General features: G+C 48.6%; 1 protein-coding gene across 1 annotated transcript in view; it reads right to left on the minus strand.

Moving 5' to 3' along the window:
- Nucleotides 1-7630: 7630 nt before the first annotated feature.
- LOC140723494 (NACHT, LRR and PYD domains-containing protein 3-like) overlaps nucleotides 7631-20631 on the minus strand; it is a 36855-nt gene continuing 23854 nt past the window's right edge. Inside the window, exons 8-11 of the mRNA XM_073038061.1 lie at nucleotides 13306-13392; nucleotides 8860-9030; nucleotides 8537-8704; nucleotides 7631-8372 (exon numbers count right to left, since the gene is read on the minus strand). Of these exons, the coding sequence (XP_072894162.1) occupies nucleotides 8285-8372; nucleotides 8537-8704; nucleotides 8860-9030; nucleotides 13306-13392 (514 nt within the window). The 3' untranslated portion in view covers nucleotides 7631-8284. The remainder of the gene's footprint in view (nucleotides 8373-8536; nucleotides 8705-8859; nucleotides 9031-13305; nucleotides 13393-20631) is intronic.

Genomic DNA, 20631 nt, shown 5'->3' on the forward strand with positions numbered 1-20631 from the left:
CTGTCTTGCATTATTATTGACTCCCTCCATTGGCCAGTGTCGACCGTGGTTGATACGACCGAGTTGTCTCCCTGATATGCAAGACAATATGAAAGCCATTACAACAGAATACACAGAGCACGCTTTTGCCGTGGAGCTGTTGCTCCGGACTTTTCCTCGTAGTTTGCTACCGAGCCTTTCCCCAGGACTGGGTTTTGTCGTCGGTTTCAGAACAGAATTTTCCATCTACGTGATGTGTGCCAACCCCGGCTGACAAGCCCCATCCGTCCGAAGCCATGGTGAGCCGCCTTTGCTCCTCATCCTGTCAATAGAAATGGTTCCGCTGGGCTTAGTAGTTAAACCTCATGTGAAGTTCAGGAGCTGGACTGGTTTAGACGGTGTAGACAACTCAGAGGTTGCTTGGGAAACACACCATTGAGAGACTTTTTATGTATTGTGAGTTAATCAGCATTACCAACCCCGTCTATCTCAAGCATAATGAACTCTTTCATTCTGATTTTTATTTAGTTTTTTTTTTCAGCTCAAGCTGGTCCAACTTGCTGTATGTGCATAGCCGAGGACACTTATTCTGGAGTTGTTTAGTATTGTGGCTTTCTGGAAATTTACATGTCTATTGCTGTGTAAGTCTAACTGTTTAATACTAATGCATGGAGTCGTTGGGATGAGACCAGTTGTGAATATTACTATTGGACAATGTATACTAGACAATGTCTGTTCGGGAGGGTCTAAGCTAATCTGGCGGAGGATTGGAACCCAATTGATCGTGCAGATGATGAACTGGTCGGTTTACAGAGCCAGTGGGTAGAGAGACTTCTTAACAAAGAGAGGCTGATCATGGGGCAAAATTGCAATCAACAGGATGTTGCAATGCAAAAGGTGGACAAAATCGAAAAGGGCGAATGCAGGACTAAAGGTGTTATACTTGAAAGCGCACAGTATATGGAATAAGGGAGATGAACTTGCAGCACAGCTACAGATCGGCGTGTAAGGAGTTGTGGGCATCAGTGAACAGTGGCTGAGAGAAGATTTTAACTGGGAGCTTAATGTCCCAGGATTCACTTTGTACTTGGAGGACAGGCAGATAGGCCGAGGGGTTGGTGTGGCTCTGTTGGTAAAAACAAAATGAAATCAAATCATAAAAAAATAGGTGGCATAGTGTTGAATCATTGTGGGTAGAACTAACAAACTGCGAAAATAAAGAAAAGAGCCTGATGGGAGTTATATACAGACGTCCAAACCAGAGTAAAGATGTGGTTTGCAAATGACAACGGGAGGTAGAAAATACATGCCAAGCGGGCAGTGTTCCGATCATCATGAGCGATTTCAATATACAGGTAGATTGGGAAAATGAGGTTGGTGCCAGATCCAAACAGGGGGAACTTCTGGAATGGCTTCGAGATGGCTTTTCGGCCAGCTCTGGTTGAGCCCACTGCGGGATCAGCTGTTCTCGATTCGGTGTTGTGCAATGAACGGAAGTTGATTGTGGAACTTAAGGTAAAGGAGCCCTTCGGGATAAGTGGTCATAGCATGGTAGAATTCACCCTGCAGTTTTGTCTTATGGTCTTAAACCCCGATCATTTTCAATAGCGTTTCAATTTTCTCTTTTAAGTCAGCACATTGCCGTTTGTGTTTCAGTTTGATTTATGGAAGTTGTGTGTGTCTGGAATGGCTATAAGGTGTTGTAGCTTCTTTATCCGGACGGGCATCATGTATCGGCCCTGTCTGTAATAATGGACCGGTCTTAATATAACTGTAGGACTCCGACTCTCAAACTGGATCAGGTTCTCTCTGTAGTGACGTGCGCTGCCTTTAATGAGTTAGCATTTTAAAGCAAGAACTTGGTGAATGACGCTTACCACCTGATTTCACCTGTATCAGTGATCAAACTGAGTTAATCTGCTGCAGGATCCTGTGCTACGTTCGGTTGTTTCTCGTGACATTGTCGGCTTTAATCTGTTGTTCATTCTTCTGTATTTTATATTGGTTCAGAGTTCACCGACTTGAGTTGCACCGTTCCTGGGAAAAGAACTCCAACTCTGAGCCAAACCTTCGACGTTTCCTTGTTGACATCGACTCTGTTCAGATCGTGGGGATGTCCTCCACAGAGGGTCATGTTCTTCCATTGGTTAACTCTTTCTTACAAAGTGATAATTTTGTTATTTTTTTCTATTTTGTACTTTTATTGAAGTTTAATGTTGGCGTCTCCATATCAGAATTCCACATGTTCGCGTTGATTTCTAAATCTTGTCTTCCTTGATGAAAAGTTATCTTTCGAAGTTTCATCTGACTATTGCGTAAACTTATTGCATCTGTTATTCCTCTTCTGCCTCTGTCCGAGGTACCTGTTCTCAAGTGTATGTAGTGTTTTCTAAAAATTTCATTTCAATTGTTATTTTTCTTTATCAGTTTTCCAAATCTGTTTCGAAAAACAAACATAATGTATTTGCGGCCGAACAGTGTGTTGCCTTTGTAATATTTTCACTGTTGAGCTCTTTCTGGCACATTTTCTTAAGCCCTGAAGTGATTTATTTCAATTTGTCACACTATGATCCAATTCGTTTGCATTTTGATATCCCAGGTGTTTATCTGTTTCATTTCCATCCATCGGGAGTATCGGACCTTGCTGCTCTACTCGCTCTATTGCACCTTTCATTATGTTTAATGTTCTGTGGTTGTCCAGTCCAAATTACATGTTTCTCTCGTGTGGGGCAGAATTAAATGATTTTTGGTAGTCAACATAACAACATGAAAGTTTTCACATTCATTTGGGCTTGATTTAGAATTACAGAATCTGTTATCAGTTATCTGTACATATTTTCACACCCTCACGGCATACTTTCCGCTCTTCTGTAAGTATATTGTGATTATCTCAGTGAGTGTCGAATAGCTGTGGGATGCATGATGCTATAATTTTATATCCTGTTTGTAAACAGGTAAATTATTATCAATGGTATTATTGCTGCTGCACGTTTTGTTTTCCTTTTGTTCTCAGCTCCGGCTGCTAAAGACAGACGGACAGACCAACTTTATTGATCCCGAAGGAAATTGGGTTTCGTTACAGTCGCACCAACCAAGAGTAGTGTAGAAATATAGCAATATTAAACCATAAATAAATAAATAATAATAAGTTAATCATGCCAAGTGGAAATAAGTCCAGGACCAGCCTATTGGCTCAGGGTGTCTGACACTCCGATGGAGGCATTGTAAAGTTTGATGGCCACAGGCAGGAATGACTTCCTATGACGCTCAGTGTTACATCTCGGTGGAATGAGTCTCTGGCTGAATGTACTTCTGTGCCTGACCAGTACATTATGGAGTGGATGGGAGACATTGTCCAAGATGGCATGCAACTTGGACAGCATCCTCTTTTCAGACGCCACCGTCAGAGAGTCCAGTTCCAGCCCCACAACATCACTGGCCTTACAAATGTGTTTGTTGATTCTGTTGGTGTCTGCTACCCTCAGCCAGACACAACAGCAAACATGATTGCACTGGCCACCACATCAGAAACTCCTCCCCGTCCCATTACATCCCCTCCCTTCCCATTCCATGTTCCCCTCCCTCCACGTCCCATTACTCTCCCTCCCTCCCTGTCCCATCAGTCCCATTCCCTTCCTGTCGTTTCACTCCTCCTCACACCGGCTTTATCTTCTCCATGCCGGCCTCCTGCTTGTGACAGGAACTTTCGCCCCTCCCCTCTCCGTCCCTTATTGAGTTAGTGACTTCGCCACGCTCACCGTCTGATCAGCCCACTCGTCGTCCCATCACTCCTCTTCCTCCCAAACCCTCACCCCTCCTCCCCAAAACCCGCATGTATATGTGTATGTGTGAATATCTGAGATATATACATAAGTTTATTCAATGACAAAATGATTAGAATTAAATCATATATACAACACCCAAGACGATATAAAACAGTTATGACAACCAATAACACACGGGATCCCGGGATTGTATCCATGGGCACCGCATGTTCCTACGCCATAGATTCTGTGTGTGACAGTGGCCATTGTAAGTCAGTGTCTCACTCCATCCCTGGCGGCCACATTAACCAAGGATTCGCCCATTTTAAATCAGCGCGTCCCTCCCTCTCTTGTGCTCACTTCTACCAAAGCCGTCACTCTCTCCCCAGCCGCCATTTCCAGTGAAGCGTCGGCCATTTGAAGTCAACGTGTCCTTCACTCCTTCTCTGCCGCTCACTTTAACCAAGGAGTGGCTCCCTCCTTGCTCCCGTTTCAACCCGGCCGAGCGGGGTCTCCTTCAGTCACCACATCTCTCCCTCCTTGCTCCCGTTTCAACCCGGCCGAGCGGGGTCTCCTTCAGTCACCACATCTCTCCTTCCTTGGTCCCGTTTCAACTCGGCCGAACGGGGTCTCCTTCAGTCACCACATCTCTCCCTCCTTGGTCCCCTTTCAACCCGGCCGAGCGGGGTCTCCTTCAGTCACCACATCTCTCCCTCCTTGGTCCCGTTTCAACCCGGCCGAGCGGGGTCTCCTTCCGTCACCACATCTCTCCCTCCTTGGTCCCGCTTCAACCCGGCCGAACGGGGTCTCCTTCCGTCACCACATCTCTCCCTCCTTGGTCCCGTTTCAACCCGGCCGAACGGGGTCACCTTCAGTCACCACATCTCTCCTTTTTCCTCAACAGAATTAACCATGGTGACGGCCGTTTTCAATAGCACTGAGGCAATCGTCCTAAACTGTCCCGTCAGACATTTTAAACGAAGGAGCGACCATTTTATGTCAGAGCGTCACTCTCTCCCATTAGATCGTTTTACATCGACCCATTACCCCTCTCTCTTCACAATGTGCCACTGTCTCCATTTCGGCCATTTTACCCGGTGCGTCTCTCCCTCCTGTTGGCCATTTGAATTCTGTCCATCACTCTCTCCCTGTCGGCCATTGTAACAAAGGAATCAGGGGCTATTTCAGGTCGGCCGCCAATCCCTCTGACTCCTTTCCTGGTGTCCATTTACTCTCAGTACATCCCTCCCTGCCTGGTGACCATTTTCAGTGCACGCGTCACTCTCTCCCTGGTGATAATTGCATATTTTGGCTTTAATCCAGAATCCTATTTTAATCAGCACATAACACCCTGCTTTGTGATATTTTTTCAATCAGTAAGTCATACACACCCTGTTAACACTTTTAACTCCGCCTGTCACTCCCACTCTCGTGTCCGTGTATCACTCCCGCCCTGTCGGCCACCTCGACACCGTGCGTGACTCCTTCCCCGGTGACCATTTTAACAACAGTGACGAGTTGTATTTTAAATCCGTCCATCGCCCCCTCCCTGGCGCCCAATATCACTCAGCCCATCACTCTCTCCCTGGAGACCATTTTCAGTCAACCTTTCACTCCCTCCCTTTGATGATTCTAAATCCTTCTGTCGCTCCCTCCCTATTAACCATTTTCAATCAGGAGCCCCTCGCAGGACAGACACTCTCGACCACCCTCCACTCGATTGTGCGGACTGTTTATCACAAATAATAAATATATCGCAAACGATAGAGACCGATCCGACATCCTCATCTCCGGATCCTGTGCGTCATCACTCCGAGTGTCGTGGAGAGACCAAACAGCGTGCGCGGTAAAACTCTCGGTGTGGAGGCAGAGATCGGGAACCGTGCTTAGCAAACTTCCCAGCCACGATAGGAAGAGCGGGAACCGTGCCAAGTATAACTTCCTGTGTGCTATGTGGACACCGGGAATCGGGCGTGGGGACACGGAAACCATAAACCTCTCTCACATGCACCCCCACCCCCGCCATCTTCAAGAAGGTGTGCCGAAGGTCCTTCCGTCCGATCATACACACCGTCTCCGCCGGAAGATGAGCATCGTCAGTGTTACAAAGCCGTCAACATCCACACCACCCTCGACTTTCCGTGTAACTAATAAACCCACCGGAGTTCTCGTCAAATTTCGTAAACCCCGCTCCGAGTTCTGTCAAATACAGAATTCAGGGCGTCCCCATCAAATTCCAGGATCACTTTCCCGTTGGAAATGAACTGAAAGGGGTCTCATTGGGAGGCAAACAGTGGGAGTGAATGGGAAGGGGCGGGGCCCATTGGAAGTTTGGACAATGCAAGCGAATGGGTAGAGTTGCGTCGCCTTTAACGTGATTCGAGTCCGACAACATGACAGGAAGTTGCAGCGGTTTATTGATTTCATCATGACAAATGTAAATTAAACAATGTGTGAGCTGCTGACGTGCGGGAATAAATAAGCTGCTCCCGACTCACTCACAGTCACACACAATTAACTGACCGGCGACAACGAGTGACCGGTTGAATAATCAGTCCCGTTTCTCACCGTCACTCTGCATCGGGGAACCGATGATTATAAAATCACACTTCAGGGCCGTGTCCGAGATCGCTGCAGATCCAGGGTCACTGCCGAGGGATTTGTCCATTTAACATCATTATATCGGCCAGGCTGCCGAATGCACCGTCCTCAGCAAAGGGAGCAAAAGGATTTGCTCCCCATCTGTACTCCCCTGCCCGTTTGTGCCCCCTCCCACCCTCTCCTGTTCTGTGCACACTGCATTCCTCCCCGTCTCTACGTATATTCATTGTGTGTGTGTGTGCGTGTGTGTGTGTGTCTGTGTGTGTGTGTGTGTGTGTGTGTGTGTGTGTGTGTGTGTGTGTGTGTGTGTGTGTGTGTGTGTGTGTGTGTGTGTGTGTGTGTGTGTGTGTGTGTGCGTCCGTGTGTGTGGTTCCCTGTGCTACGATTCCAAGGTGAACACAATAAGTGTCTCCTCTGTGATCTGTTTCAACTCGAGAACTACATACCTTGTTCTTTCTGTGTCTGTCCCCAGGAGTGTGTGATGGGACGGTGTGGAGTGAGCTTCACTCTGTGTCTGACCCCGGGAGTGTGTGATCGGAAGGTGTGGAGGGAGCTTCACTCTGTGTCAGACCCCGGGAGTGTGTGATGGGACGGTGTGGAGGGAGCTTCACACTGTGTCTGACCCCGGGAGTGTGTGATTGGAAGGTGTGGAGGGAGATTCACTCTGTGTCTGACCCCTGGAGTGTGTGTGACGTGACTGTGTGGAGGGACATTCACTCTGAGTCTGACCCCGGGAGAGTGTGATGGGATGGTGTGGAGGGAGCTTCACTCTGTGTCAGACCCCGGGAGTGTGTGATGGGACGGTGTGGAGGGAGATTCACTCTGTGTCTGACCCCGGAGTGTGTGATGGGATGGTGTGGAGGGAGCTTCACTCTGTGTCAGACCCCGGGAGTGTGTTATGGGACGGTGTAGAGGGAGCTTCACTCTGTGTCAGACCCCGGGAGTGTGTGATGGGACGGTGTAGAGGGAGAATCACTCTGTGTCTGACGCTGGGAGTCTGATGGAATGATGTGGCTCAACGCCGGTATTCCTTCTCCATCCCTATCGTACTCGGGACCCAAGTGAAATCACATCTGACATTACAGTCGACTTTAACTCTCTGCGGGGTCAGTTAGCCACGATGGGGGTAGGGTGGAGATGAGATCCTGGGCACCCAGACTCTGAGACGCTGCTGTACCAGTGTGAGGAGCTCAGACCCATTATTGCAGTTCACCGTGGGCGGGTGCCAACAGTAACCCCAGATCACTGTTTCTCCTTTAATGTGACTCGAGACCGACACCAAGACAGGAAGTTACAGCGGTTTATTGATTTCATCATGACAAATGTAAATTAAACAATGTGTGAGCTGCTGACGTGCGGGAATAAATAAGCTGCTCCCGACTCACTCACAGTCACACACAATTAACTGACCGGCGACAACGAGTGACCGGTTGAATAATCAGTCCCGTTTCAGACCGTCACTCTGCATCGGGGAACCGATGATTATAAAATCACAATTCAGGGCCGTGTCCGGGATCGCTGCAGATCCAGGGTCACTGCTGAGGGATTTGTCAATTTAACATCATTATATCGGCCAGACTGCCAAATGCACCGTCCTCAGCAAAGAGAACAAAAGGATTCTCTCCCGGGATAATCCCACCCCGGGACACCGGTGTCCCAGACTGAGCCCCAGACCCGGGGCTCTTCCTGTCTGGGTAATTCCCCGGGGTGTCCCGCGGGGAGTCTCGTACACGCACATCCGGACGCTGCCCCGCCGGACAACAGGCGGAATCACGTCACTGCGGCAGCGCTCCGAGCGACACACAGCGCGAGACTGAAGCCTTTTGGAATCACCCCCGCCGCGCGGCCATCAAAGGTAAGGGCGGGAGTTAAAGGGGAGAGCGGGGAGTCGGCCAAAATGTCCCCATCCCGCGGGCGGAGATGTTCACACATTCAGATGTTTACACGATCACTCTCAGTCCGGGTCTGGGTTCCTGCAGAGATCTTAGTTCCTTCTTCCCGGTCCGACTGAACTGATTCCCCACCAGCCTGAAACAGATGGGAGAATAAAGATGAAATAAACAGATTACACAACAGTGTCAGTAACAGGGGACTGGGGTTAATGTTTCAACAACACTCACAGACAAATATCACCAGAAAACCCGCGGATCCGCTGATATTTCATCACATTGAACATTAACACAAACACTCACCCGAACCGCTTCAGACTCGGGAGGGTCAGTATGAGTCGGCGGAGAGCGGGGACAGATCGGTTTGTCAGCGAGTTTAATCCCAGGTCCAGCCACGACAGTGATGGGTTTGTACTGAGAGCGGAGACGAGATCCTCGGCACCAGAATCTGTGAGACCGACATTGAACAGCCTGGAGATGAGAGAGAGTGAGGGTGAAGGACACAGAGAGACAGGAGACGGTACAAATCCCCAGTGTTTATCAGTAACACAATTACTGATCACATTAATATTCAGTGTCAGACACCCAGTGACTGTAAACACAATCTCCCACAGTCTGGTACTTACCACAGTTTCTGTATTTTACACTCCGGGTTCCTCAGAGCCGCAGACACCAGTTTCACTCCTGAATCTCCCAGTTTATTATAACTCAGGTCCAGCTCCGTCAGTGATGGGTTTGTACTGAGAGCGGAGGCGAGATCCTCGGCACCAGAAACTGTGAGACCGACTTCCATCAGCCTGGAGATGAGAGAGAGTGAGGGTGAAGGACACAGAGAGACAGGAGACGGTACAAATCCCCAGTGTTTGTCAGTAACACAATTACTGATTCTTTTGTTCAGCACGACTGCGCAAGTCGGTCAGTGAGAACAGCAAGAAGAGTTTAAAAGGAAGACAGATTTACAGAGCGAGCGTCAGAGGAGCGGGAGACAGAGTAGGAAGGCTTTGGTTTAACGGGGCTTCGGCGATAAAGGGTCGAGGCGAGGTAGGTTATCTGTTTACAATACAGACAGAGAGTATGTGTGTGAGGCTGGTTTTCTGTGCTCGGTGTCAGATGTGGGAGATACTGGAGACTCCCAGCCTCCTGGACGGCAACATCTGCACCCGGTGTGTCGAGCTGCAGCTCCTTAGGGACCGAGTTAGGGAACTGGAGATGCAGCTCGATGACCTTTGTCTGGTCAGGGAGAGCGAGGAGGTGATAGAGAGGAGGTACAGGCAGGTGGTCACACCGGGGCCACGGGAGACTGAAGCAGTGGGTGACAGTCAGGAGAAGGAAGGGCAAGAAGCAGGTACTAGAGAGTACCCCTGTGGCTGTACCCCTTGACAATAAGTTCCCCTGTTCGAGTACTGCTGGAGGTGGAGCAACAACAGCTACACCTCTGGCACAGAGTCTGGCCCTGTGGCTCAGAAGGGTGGGGAAAGGAAGAGGAGGGCAGCAGAGATAGGGGACAGACAGGGGGGTCAGACAGACGATTCTGTGGACGCAGTAAAGAAACTCGGATAGTAGTTTGCCTCCCAGGTGCCAGGGTCTGGGATGTTTCTGATCACGTCCAAGATATCCTGCAGTGGGTGGGAGAACAGCCAGAGGTTGTGGTACATATTGGTACCAGTGACGTAGGAAAAGGGAAGAGGTCCTACAAGGAGTTAGGAACGAAGTTGAGAAGCAGGACCTGAAAGGTAGTAATCTCGGAATTACTACCTGTGCCACGTGACAGTGAGAATAAGATTAGGATGAGGTGGAGGATAAACACATTGACTGAGGGATTGGAGCAGGAGGCAGGGATTCAGATTTCTGGATCATTGGGACGTCTTTTGGAGCAGGTGTGACCTGTACAAAAATGACGGGTTGCACTTGAATTCCCGGGGACCAATATCCTGGCAGCAAGGTTTGCTAAGGCTACTGGGGAGAGTTTAAACTAGAATTGCTGGGGGGAGGGAACCAAATTGATGTGATGGAGGAGAGGGAGGTTGGCTCACAAATAGAGAGAATTTGGAGACAGTGTGAAAGGGAGGATACGCGGGTGATAGAGAAGGAGGCACTCAGTCCGATGGTTTGAGATGTGTCTACTTTAATGCAAAGAGTATGATGAATAAAGCAGATGAGCTTAGAGCGTGGATCAGCTCTCGGAGCTATGATGTGGTGGTCATTACAGAGACTAGGATGGTGCAGGTGCAGGAATGGCTACTTCAAGTGTCAGGCTTTAGATGTTTCAGGAAGGACAGGGAGGGAGGCAAAAGAGGTGGGAACCTGGCACTGTTGATCAGAGATAGTGTCACGGCTGCAGAAAAGGAGGACGTCATGGAGGGGTTGTCTACGGCGTCTCTGTGGGTGGAAGTTAGGAACAGGAAGGGGTCAATAAGTCTACTGGGTGTTTTGTATAGACCACCCAACAGTAACAGGGACATCGAGGAGAAGATAGGGAGACAGATTCTGGAAAGGAGTAATAATAACAGGGTTGTTGAGGTGTGAGATTCTAACTTCCCAAATATTGATTGAGAGCTCTCTAGAGTGAGGGGTTTAGATGGGGTGGAATTTGTTATGTGTTTTCAGGAAGGTTTCTTGACGCAATATTTAGATAAGCCTATAAGAGGAGAGGCTGTACTTGATCTGCTATTGGGAAATTAACCTGGCCTGGTGTCAGGCCTCTCAGTGGGAGAGCATTTTGGAGATAGTGATCACAATTCTATCTCTTTTACCATAGCCTTAGAGTGGGATAGGAACAGGCAAGCAAGGGAAACCTTTTATTAGAGTAAGGGGAACTATGCGGCTATCAGGCTGGAACTTGTAAGCATACATTGGAAACAGATGTTGTCAAGGAAAGGTACTGAAGAAATGTAGAAAATTTTCAGGGGATATTTGCGTGGGGTTCTGAGTAGGTACGTTCCAATGAGACATGGAAAGGATGGTAGGGGACAAGATCTGTGGTGCACAAAGGCTGTTGTAAATCTAGTCAAGAAGAAAAGAAGAGCTTATGAAAGGTTCAAAAAACGAGGTAATGATATGAATCTGGAAGATAATAAGGCTGGCAGGAAGGAGCTTAAGAATGAAATCAGGAGAGCTAGAAGGGGCCATGAGAAGGCCTTGGCGGACAGGATTAAGGAAAACCCCAAAGCATTCTGCAAGTATGTGACGAGCAAGAGGATAACATGTGAGAGAATAGGACAAAACAAGTGTGACAATGGAAAAGTGCGTATGGAACCAGGGGAAATAGCGGAGGTATTTAATAAACCATTTGCTTCGGTATTCATGACGGAAAAGGATCTTGGCAATTCTAGGGTTGACTTGCAGTGAACTGACAAGCTTGAGAATGTAGATATTAAGAAAGAGGATGTGGTGGAGCTTTTGGAAAGCATCAATTTGGATAAGTCACCGGGACCGGAAGATAGAGCAGTAGATGTAGTGTGTATGGATTTCAGCAAGGCATTTGTTAAGGTACCCCATGCAAGGCTTATTGAGAAAGTAAGACGGCATGGGCTCCAAGGGGACATTGCTTTGTGGATCCAAAATTGGCTTGCCTACAGAAGACAATGAGTGGTTGTAGACGGGTCATATTCTGCATGGAGTTTGGTGACCAGTGATGTGCCTCAGGGATGTGTTCTGGGACCACTAGTCTTTGTGATTTTTATAAATGACCTGGATGAGGAAGTGGAGGGTAGTGTTAGTAAGTTTGCTGATGACGCAAAGGTTAGGGGTGTTGTGGATAGTGTGGAGGGCTGTCAGAGGTCAAAGCGGGACACCGAAAGGATGCAAAACTGGGCTGACAAGTTGCAAATGGAGTTCAACCCAGGTAAGTGTGAAGTGGTTCATCTTGGTAGGTCAAATATGCTGGTAGAATATAGTGTTAAAGGTAAGAGTCTTGACAGTGTGGAGGATCAGAGGGATCTTGGGGTCCGAGTACATAGGACACTCAAAGCTGCTATGCAGGTTGACTCTGCAGTTAAGAAGGCATACAGTGTATTGGCCTTCATCAGACATGGGATTAGTTTAAGAGTCGAGAGGTAATGTTTAAGAGTTGACAGGTTATGAGGGGGATAGATTGTGTTGACGTGGATAAGCTTTTTCCATTCAGAGTAGGGGAGATTCAAACAAGAGGACATAATTTGAGAGTTAGGGGGCAAAAGTTTATGGGTAACACGAGGGGGAATTTCTTTACTCAGAGAGTAGTGGCTGTGTGGAATGAGCTTCCAGTAGAAGTGGTAGAGGCAGGTTCGGTATTGTCATTTAAAGTAAAATTACATAGGAATATGGACAGGAAATGAATGGGGGGTTATGGGCTGAGTGCAGGTCGGTGCGACTAGGTGAGAGTAAGCGTTCGGCACGGAGTAGAAGGGCCGAGATGGCCTGTTTCGGTGCTGTTATGGTTATATGGTTATATGTTGCAGCTATATAGGACCCTGATCAGACCCCACTTGGAGTACTGTGCTCAATTCTGGTCTTTTCACTATAGGAAGGTCATGGAAACCATAGAAAGGGTGTAGAGAAGATTTGCAAGGATGTTGCCTGGATTGGGGAGCATGCCTTATGAGAATAGGTTGAGTGAACTCGGCCTTTTCTCTTGGAGAGACAGAGGATGAGAGGTGATTTGATAGAGGTGTACAAGATAATGAGAGGCATTGATCATGTAGATTTTCAGATGCTTTTCCCCAGGGCTGAAATTGCTAGCACGAGAGGGCATAGTTTTAAGGTACTTGGAAGTAGGTACAGAGAGGTCAGGGGTAAGTTTTTTTACACAGAGAGTGGTGAGTGCGTTGAATGGGCTGCTGGCGGCGGTGGTGGAGGCGGAAACGATAGGATCCTTTAACTCCAGGATGGCTACATGGAGCTTAGAAATATGGAAGGCTATGTGTAAAACCTAGGTAATTCTAAGGTAGAAACATGTTCTGCAGAGCTTTGTGGGGCGAAGGGCCTGTATTGTCCTGTATGTTATCTATGTCTTTGTTTCTACTGATCACATTAATGTTCATTGTCAGACACCCAGTGACTGTAAACACAATCTCCCACAGTCTGGTACTTACCCCAGTTTCTGTATTTTACACTCCGGGTCCCTCAAAGCCGCAGACACCAGTTTCACTCCTGAATCTCCCAGTTGGTTCCCCCCAAGTCTAAACACAAACAGACAGATTGACGAACAAAGTGATTCAAACCGTGGGTCTGGGGGGAATTTCTCTCACTCGGATATTTCAGGAAACATTAAACCCTTCAGTAAATCACTGATCGGAGTTCCTATCACTGTCAATGTCCCTCACTGCCCAGCTCCAGCGTATTCACCAAATGTCGGTAATTTAGTCTGCCGGTGTGACCCTGCAAACTCCACATATTCTGCCCCATTCCCCGATGGAGAGAAAAGTGTTCCTGACCGAAATGCAGAAATGTCAATGGGACATTTTGAAATAGACCCACCCGAGCTAAAGGGATGGGGCAGAGAGATCCCACAAGAAGAGTGGGGGATGGGAACAGAGGCCCCACACGAGAAAGGGTGATGATGAATAGAGATCCCACAGGAGGAAGGGGATGGGGAAGAGATAGATCCCACAGGAGGAAGGGAGATGGGGAAGAGAGATCCCACACGAGAAAGGGTGATGGTGAATAGAGATCCCACAGGAGGAAGGGAGATGAGAAAGACGGATGCCACAGGAAGAGGGGAATGGGAATAGAGGCCCAACAGCAGGAAGGGGGATTGCGAAGCGAACGCCCACAGGAGGAGGACGGATGGATGAGCGATCTAAAAGCAGGAAGGGCTATGTGGAAGGGAGATCCCACAAGAAGAGTGGGGTGATGGGAACAGAGGCACCATAGGCGAAGGTTGATGGCGGAAGAGATCCCAGAGGAAGAAGGCAGATGGGGAAGAGTGATCCCACTGGAGGAAGTGGGATGGGGCAGAAAGATTCCCACAGGATGAAAGGGAGTGGGGAAGATAAATGCCACAGGAGGAAGGGGATGTGGGAGAGACATCGCACAGAAAGAAGGGGGATGAAGAAGAGCGATCCCACAGGAGGAAGGAGCATGGGGAAGAGAGACGGGCAGAAAGAGGAGGGACGGGGAAGAGAGATCATACAGCAGGATGGGGGATGAGTAGGAGAGTTACCACAGGAGGAATGGGGATGGGAAAGAGAGATCCCACAGAAAGAGAGCACATGGAACAGAGGACCCACAGGAGGGGGGATGAGGAAGAGAGATCCAAAAGGAGGAAGGGAGATGGGAAAGTGAGATGCCACAGGAAGAGGGGAATGGGAACAGAGCCCCAACTGCAGGAAGGAGGATGGGGAAGAGAGAGCCCACAGGAGGAATGGGAATGTGGAAGAGAGATCCCACAGGTGGAAGGGGGAAGGGGAAGTGATAGATCCCTGAAGAGGAAGGAAGATGTGGAAGGGAGATCCCACAAGAAGGGTGGGGTATGACAACAGAAGCCCCACAGAAGAAGGCGAATGGGGAATAGAGATCCCACAAGAGGAAAGGGGATGGGGAAGTGAGATCCCACAGGCAGAAGGGGGATGGGGAAGTGAGATCCCACAGGAGGAAGGGGGATGGGTAAGAGAGATCCCACAGGAGAAAGTGAGATGGACGAGTGATCCCAAAGTTGGAAGGGTGATGGGAAAGGGTTATCCCACAGGAGGAAGTGGGATGGGGAAGAGAGATCCCACAGAAAGAGAGGACATGGAACAGAGGACCCACAGGAGGGGGGATGAGGAAGAGAGTTCCAAAAGGAGGAAGGGAGATGGGAAAGTGAGATGCCACAGGAAGAGGGGAATGGGAACAGAGGCCCAACTGCAGGAAGGAGGATGGGGAAGAGAGAGCCCACAGGAGGAATGGGAATGTGGAAGAGAGATCCCACAGGTGGAAGGGGGAAGGGGAAGTGATAGATCCCTGAAGAGGAAGGAAGATGTGGAAGGGAGATCCCACAAGAAGGGTGGGATATGACAACAGAAGCCCCACAGATGAAGGCGGATGGGGAATAGAGATCCCACAGAAGGAAGGGGGATGGGGAAGTGATATCCCACTGGCAGAAGAGGGATGGGGAAGTAAGATCCCACAGGAGGAAGGGGGATGGGTAAGAGAGATCCCACAGGAGAAAGTGAGATGGACGAGTGATCCCAAAGGAGGAAGGGTGATGGGAAAGGGATATCGCACAGGAGGAAGTGGGATGGGGAAGAGAGATTCCACTGGAAGAAAGGGGGTGGGGAAGATAATTCCCATCCGAGGAAGGTTGATGGGGATGAGAGATCCCAAAGGAGGAATGGGGATGGGGAAGAGAGAACGCACATGAGGAATGGGGATGGGGAAGAGAGATCCCACCGGAGGAAGGGGGATGGGGAAGAGAGATCCCACAGGAGGAAAGGGGATGTCGAAGATAAATCCCACATGAGGACGCAGATAGGGAAAAGCGATCTCATAGGAGAAGGACGATGGGGAAAAGAGATCCCATGGGAGGAAGGGGGATTGGGAAGAGTGATCCCACAGCAGGAAGTTGATGGGGAGGAGAGAGCGCACAGGAGGAAGGGGATGGGGAATAGAGATCCCACAGAAGTAAGGGGGTTGGGGAAGATATATCCCTAGGAAGAAAGATGGTGGGGAGGAGGTATCCCACAGTTGGAAGGAGAATGGGGAAGCAAGATCCCATAGGAAGTGGAGGGATGGGAACAGAGACCCCACGGGGGTCAGGTGGATGGGGAAGAGAGATCCCACAGGAAGAAAGGGGTGGGGTGATTAAATCCCACAGGAGGAAGGGGGATGCGGAAGAGAGATCCAACAGCAGGAAGTTGATGGAGAAGAGAGATCCCACAGATGGAAGTGGGATGGGAACAGAGGCCCCAGAGGGTGAAAGGGGATGCGGAAGAGAGATCCCACAGGAGCATGGGGGGTGGAGAAGAGAGATTCCACTGTAGGAATGGGGATGGGGAAGAGAGATTCATCAGGAGGAAGGGAGCTGGTGATGACAGATCCCACAGGAAGAAGGTATATAGGGAACAGAGAGCCCACAGGAGGAAGGGGGATGGGTAGAGAGATCTCACAGGAGCAGGAAATGGGGAAAGGAAATCCCACAGAAGGAAGGGGGATAGGAATGAGAGATCCCACAGGACGAAGGTGGATGAGGAAGTGGTATCCCACAGAAGGAAGGGGGATGGGGATGAGAGATCCCACAGAAGGAAGGGGGATGGGGATGAGAGATGCCACAGCAAGAAGGAATGGGGAAGGGAGATCCCACAGAAGGAAGGGGGATGGGGATGAGGGATCCCACAGAAGGAAGGGGAATGGGGCTTGGAGATCCCACAGAAGGAAGGGGGATGGGGCTGAGAGATCCCACAGGAGGAAGGTGGATGCTGAGGAGAGGTCCAACAGTTGGAAGGAAGGTGGAGTGGGAACAGAGAGCCCAGAGGATGAAAGGGGGATGGAAAAGTGAGATCCCACAGGTGGATTGCTACCCATGCCATGTGCTAGTGAGGCTAGAAATAGGATGATAATGCAGCTAAATACGTGGCTGAGGGCATGGTGCATGAGGGAGGGGTTCATGTTTCTGTACAATTGGGCTTTCTTCCAGGGGAGGTGGGACCAGTTCGAATTGGACCGTTTGCACCTGAACTGGAGGGAACTAACATCCTTGCCGGTAGGTTAGCAAGTTCTGCTCCGGGGGTTTTAAACTAGACTGCAGGGGGAGGGGAACCAGAGTGTTAGAGCAGATAGTGAGCTGGAGGAGGATAAGGGTCATGCGAGGACTGCTTGTATAGACAGATATCAATGGTTTGTACGTGACAGAAATGTTCTCAGGTGCATCTATTTCAATGCAAGGAGTATTGTAGGCAAGGCAGACGAGTTTAGGGCGTGGATTGGCACGATGATATCGACATTATTGCTATTAGTATGACTTAGTTGCAGGAGGGGCAGGACTGGCAGCTTCATGTTCCGAGGTTCCGTTGTTTCAGATGTGATAGAGGGTAGGAATGAAAGGGGGAGGAGTGGTATTACCAGTCAGGGAGAATATCACAGCTGTGCGTAGACGGGACAGCCCGGAGGGTTCGTCTATAGAGGCCATATGGGTGGAGCTGAGGAACGGGAAAGGTGTGACCACACTAATAGGGTTGTATTATAGACCGCCCAATAGGCAGATAGAATTGGAGGAGCAATCTGTAGAAAGTTAGTAGACCGATTTAAGAAACAGAACGTTGTAATCGTAGGGGATTTTAACTTTCCACATATTGACGGGGACTCCCACTCTGAGAAAGGGTTAGATGGCGTGGAGTTTGTTCAGGAAAGTTTTCTAAATCAATATATTGAGGTACCAACGAAAGAGCATGCAGTACCTGATCTCCTATTAAGGAACCAGACAGGTCAGGTGACAGAAGTATATGGAAGCAAACATTTTGGGGCCATTGACCATAATGTCATTAGTTTCAAGATAATTATGGATAAGGATAGGACTGGTCCACCAGTTAAGGTTCTGAATTGGAGAAGGGCCAATTTTGAGGAAATGAGAGAGGATCTTGGAAGAATAGATTGGGATGAGTTGTTTTCTGGCAAGGATCTGTTCAGTAAGTGGAACGCCTTCAAGGGTGAAATTTGGAGAGTGCAGAGTTTGCATGTTCCTCCCAGGATTAAAGGCAAAGTGAACAGACATAAGGAACCTTGGTTTTCAAGAGATATTGGTGATCTGGTTAAGCAGGTGTTTAGCAAGTATAGGCAACAAGGAAGAAATGAGATACTTGAAAGGCATGAGGTTGCTTTGGCAGATCATGTGAAGGTAAACCCGAAGGGTTTCTACAAGTAAATTAAGAGTAAAAGGATAGTAAAGAACAAAATTAGTCCCCTCGAAGATCAGAGTGGTCATCTATGTGTGGAGCCTCACGAGATTAGAGAGATCTTAAACAGTTTTTTTTTTTGCATCAGTGTTTACTCAGGAAACTGGCATAGCGGATCTGGAATTAAGGCAAACAAACAGTAGTGTCATGGAACATATAAAGATTAAAGACGAGGAGGTGTTTGCTGCCTTACAGTGAATAAAGGTAGATAAATCTCTGGGCCTGACATGATATTTTCTCGGACCTTGAGAGAGACTCGTGTAGAAATTGCAGGGGCCCGGGCAGAAATATTTAAAATGTCCTCCGCCTCGGGTGCGGTGCCGGAGGATTGGAGGGTAGTTCATGTTGTTCCGTTGTTTGAAAAAGGCTCCAAAAGTACACCAGATAATTACAGGCCAGTCAGCCTGACATCAGTAACAGGTAAATTATCAGAAGATGTTCTGAGAGATCGGATATACAAGGATTTGGTCAGCCAAGGGCTGATTAAAGATAGTCAGCATGGCTTTGTGTGTGGTAGATTGTGTTTAATGAATCCTGTAGAGTTTTTCGAGGAGGTTACCAAGAATGCATATGAAGGAAAGGCTGTGGATGTTGTCTACATTGACTTTTGTAAGGCCTTTGACAAGGTCCTACATAAGAGGTTAGTTCTAAAGGTCCAGACACTAGTTATCCATGGAGAGGTTGTAAACTGGATTCGAATTGGCTGTGTGGGAGAAGACAGAGAGTGGTAGTGGATGATTGCTTCTCAGACTGGAGGCCTGTGACTAGTGGTGTGTCTCAGGGATCTGTGCTGGGACCAATGTTGTTTGTTGTCTATATCAATGATCTAGATGATAATGTGATAAATTGGATCTGCAGGTTTGTGAATGACACTAAGATGGAGGCGTTGTGGACAGCGAGGAAGGCTTTCAAAGCTTGCAGAGGGATCTAGACCAACTGGAAGAATGGGCCAGAAAATGGCAGATGGAATTTAATGCAGACAAGTGTGAGATGTTGCATATTGGAAGGACAAATCTAGGTACGACATACACGATAAACGGTAGGGCACTGAAGAGTGCGGAGGAACAAAGGGATCTGGGGGTTCAGATACACAAGTCCCTGAAAGTGGCGTCACAGGTAGACAGGGTTGTAAAGAAGGCTTTTGGCATCCTGGCATTAATAAATGAAAGTGCTGAGTATAGGAGTTGGAATATTATGGTGAGGTTGTATAAGACATTGGTGAGGCCAAATTTGGAGTATTGTGTGCAGTTCTGATCACCTAACTATAGGAAGGATACCAGTAAGTTTGGAAAAAGTGCAGAGAAGATTTACTAGGATGTTGCTTGGTCTTCAGCAGTTGAGTTACAAGGAAAGATTGAACAGGTTAGGACTTTATTCTCTGGAGCGTAGAAGAATGAGGGGAGATTTGATAGAGGTTTACAAAATTATGAGGGCATAGACAGGATAAATGCGAATAGGCTCTTTCCACATAGATTAGGAGAGGTAAATATGAGGAGACATGGCTTCAGCGTGAAGGGGGAAAGGTTTAGGGGGAGCATTAGGAGGAACTTCTTCACTCAGAGGGTGGTGAGAGTGTGGAACGAGCTGCCATCTGATGTGGAAAATGTGGACTCACTCTTAAGCTTTAAGAATAAATTGGATAGATACATGGATGGGAGAGGACTGGAGGGTTATGGACTGGGTGCAGGTCAATGGGACTAGCGGAATAAGGTTTTGGTACAGACTAGAAGGACCGAATGGCTTGTTTTCTGTGCTGTAGTGTTCTATGATTTTATGATTCTATGGGGAGGAGAGTTCCCACAGGCGAACGGGGGATGGGGAAGAAAGATCACAAAGGAGGAAGGGGGATATGGAGAGAGATTAAACAGGATGAAGGTGGAAGGGGTTGAGAGATCGGCCAGCAGGAAGAGGGATGTGGAAGAGAGTTCTCACAGGAAAATGTGGGATTGGGAAGAGAAATCTCACAGGAGGAAGGGGGTTGGGAAGAGGAATTCCACAGGACGATGGGGCATGCCAAAGAGAGATCCGACAGGAAGAAGTCGATGGGGGAGAGAGATCACACAGGAGGAAAGGTTATGGGGAAGAGAGTTCCAACAGCAGGAAGGGATGGGAAGAGAAATCCATAGAAGGAAGGTGGATGGGGAAGAGCGATCACATCGGTGAAAGGGAGATGGGGAAGAGAGTTCTTACAGGAGTAATAGGGATGGGTAGGAGAGATCCCATAGGGGGAAGGGGGATGGGGAAGCGAGATCTCACAGGAAGGGTGGGGGGAGGGTTATGTGGAAAAGACATCCCACAGGAGGATGAGGTAAGTGTAATAGAGAGCCCACAGGAGGAATGGGGATGGGGGCAAGATTCCAATGAATGGAAGTGGGATTGGGATGAGAGGTCCCACAGGAGGATTCCAAGGGTAAACGATAATCCTACAAGACGAGAGGATGCAGAAATTTCTTGTACGTGTGTGTTGGGTCTGAACAGACACCCAGAGGAGATGCGCCCTCGCTCTTTGCGTATCTGGAAGTGAGCAAAGTCACACACGGGGAAGGGCAG

The sequence above is a fragment of the Hemitrygon akajei genome, unplaced genomic scaffold, assembly GCF_048418815.1.
Source record: "Hemitrygon akajei unplaced genomic scaffold, sHemAka1.3 Scf000115, whole genome shotgun sequence".
Lineage (NCBI taxonomy): Eukaryota > Metazoa > Chordata > Chondrichthyes > Myliobatiformes > Dasyatidae > Hemitrygon > Hemitrygon akajei.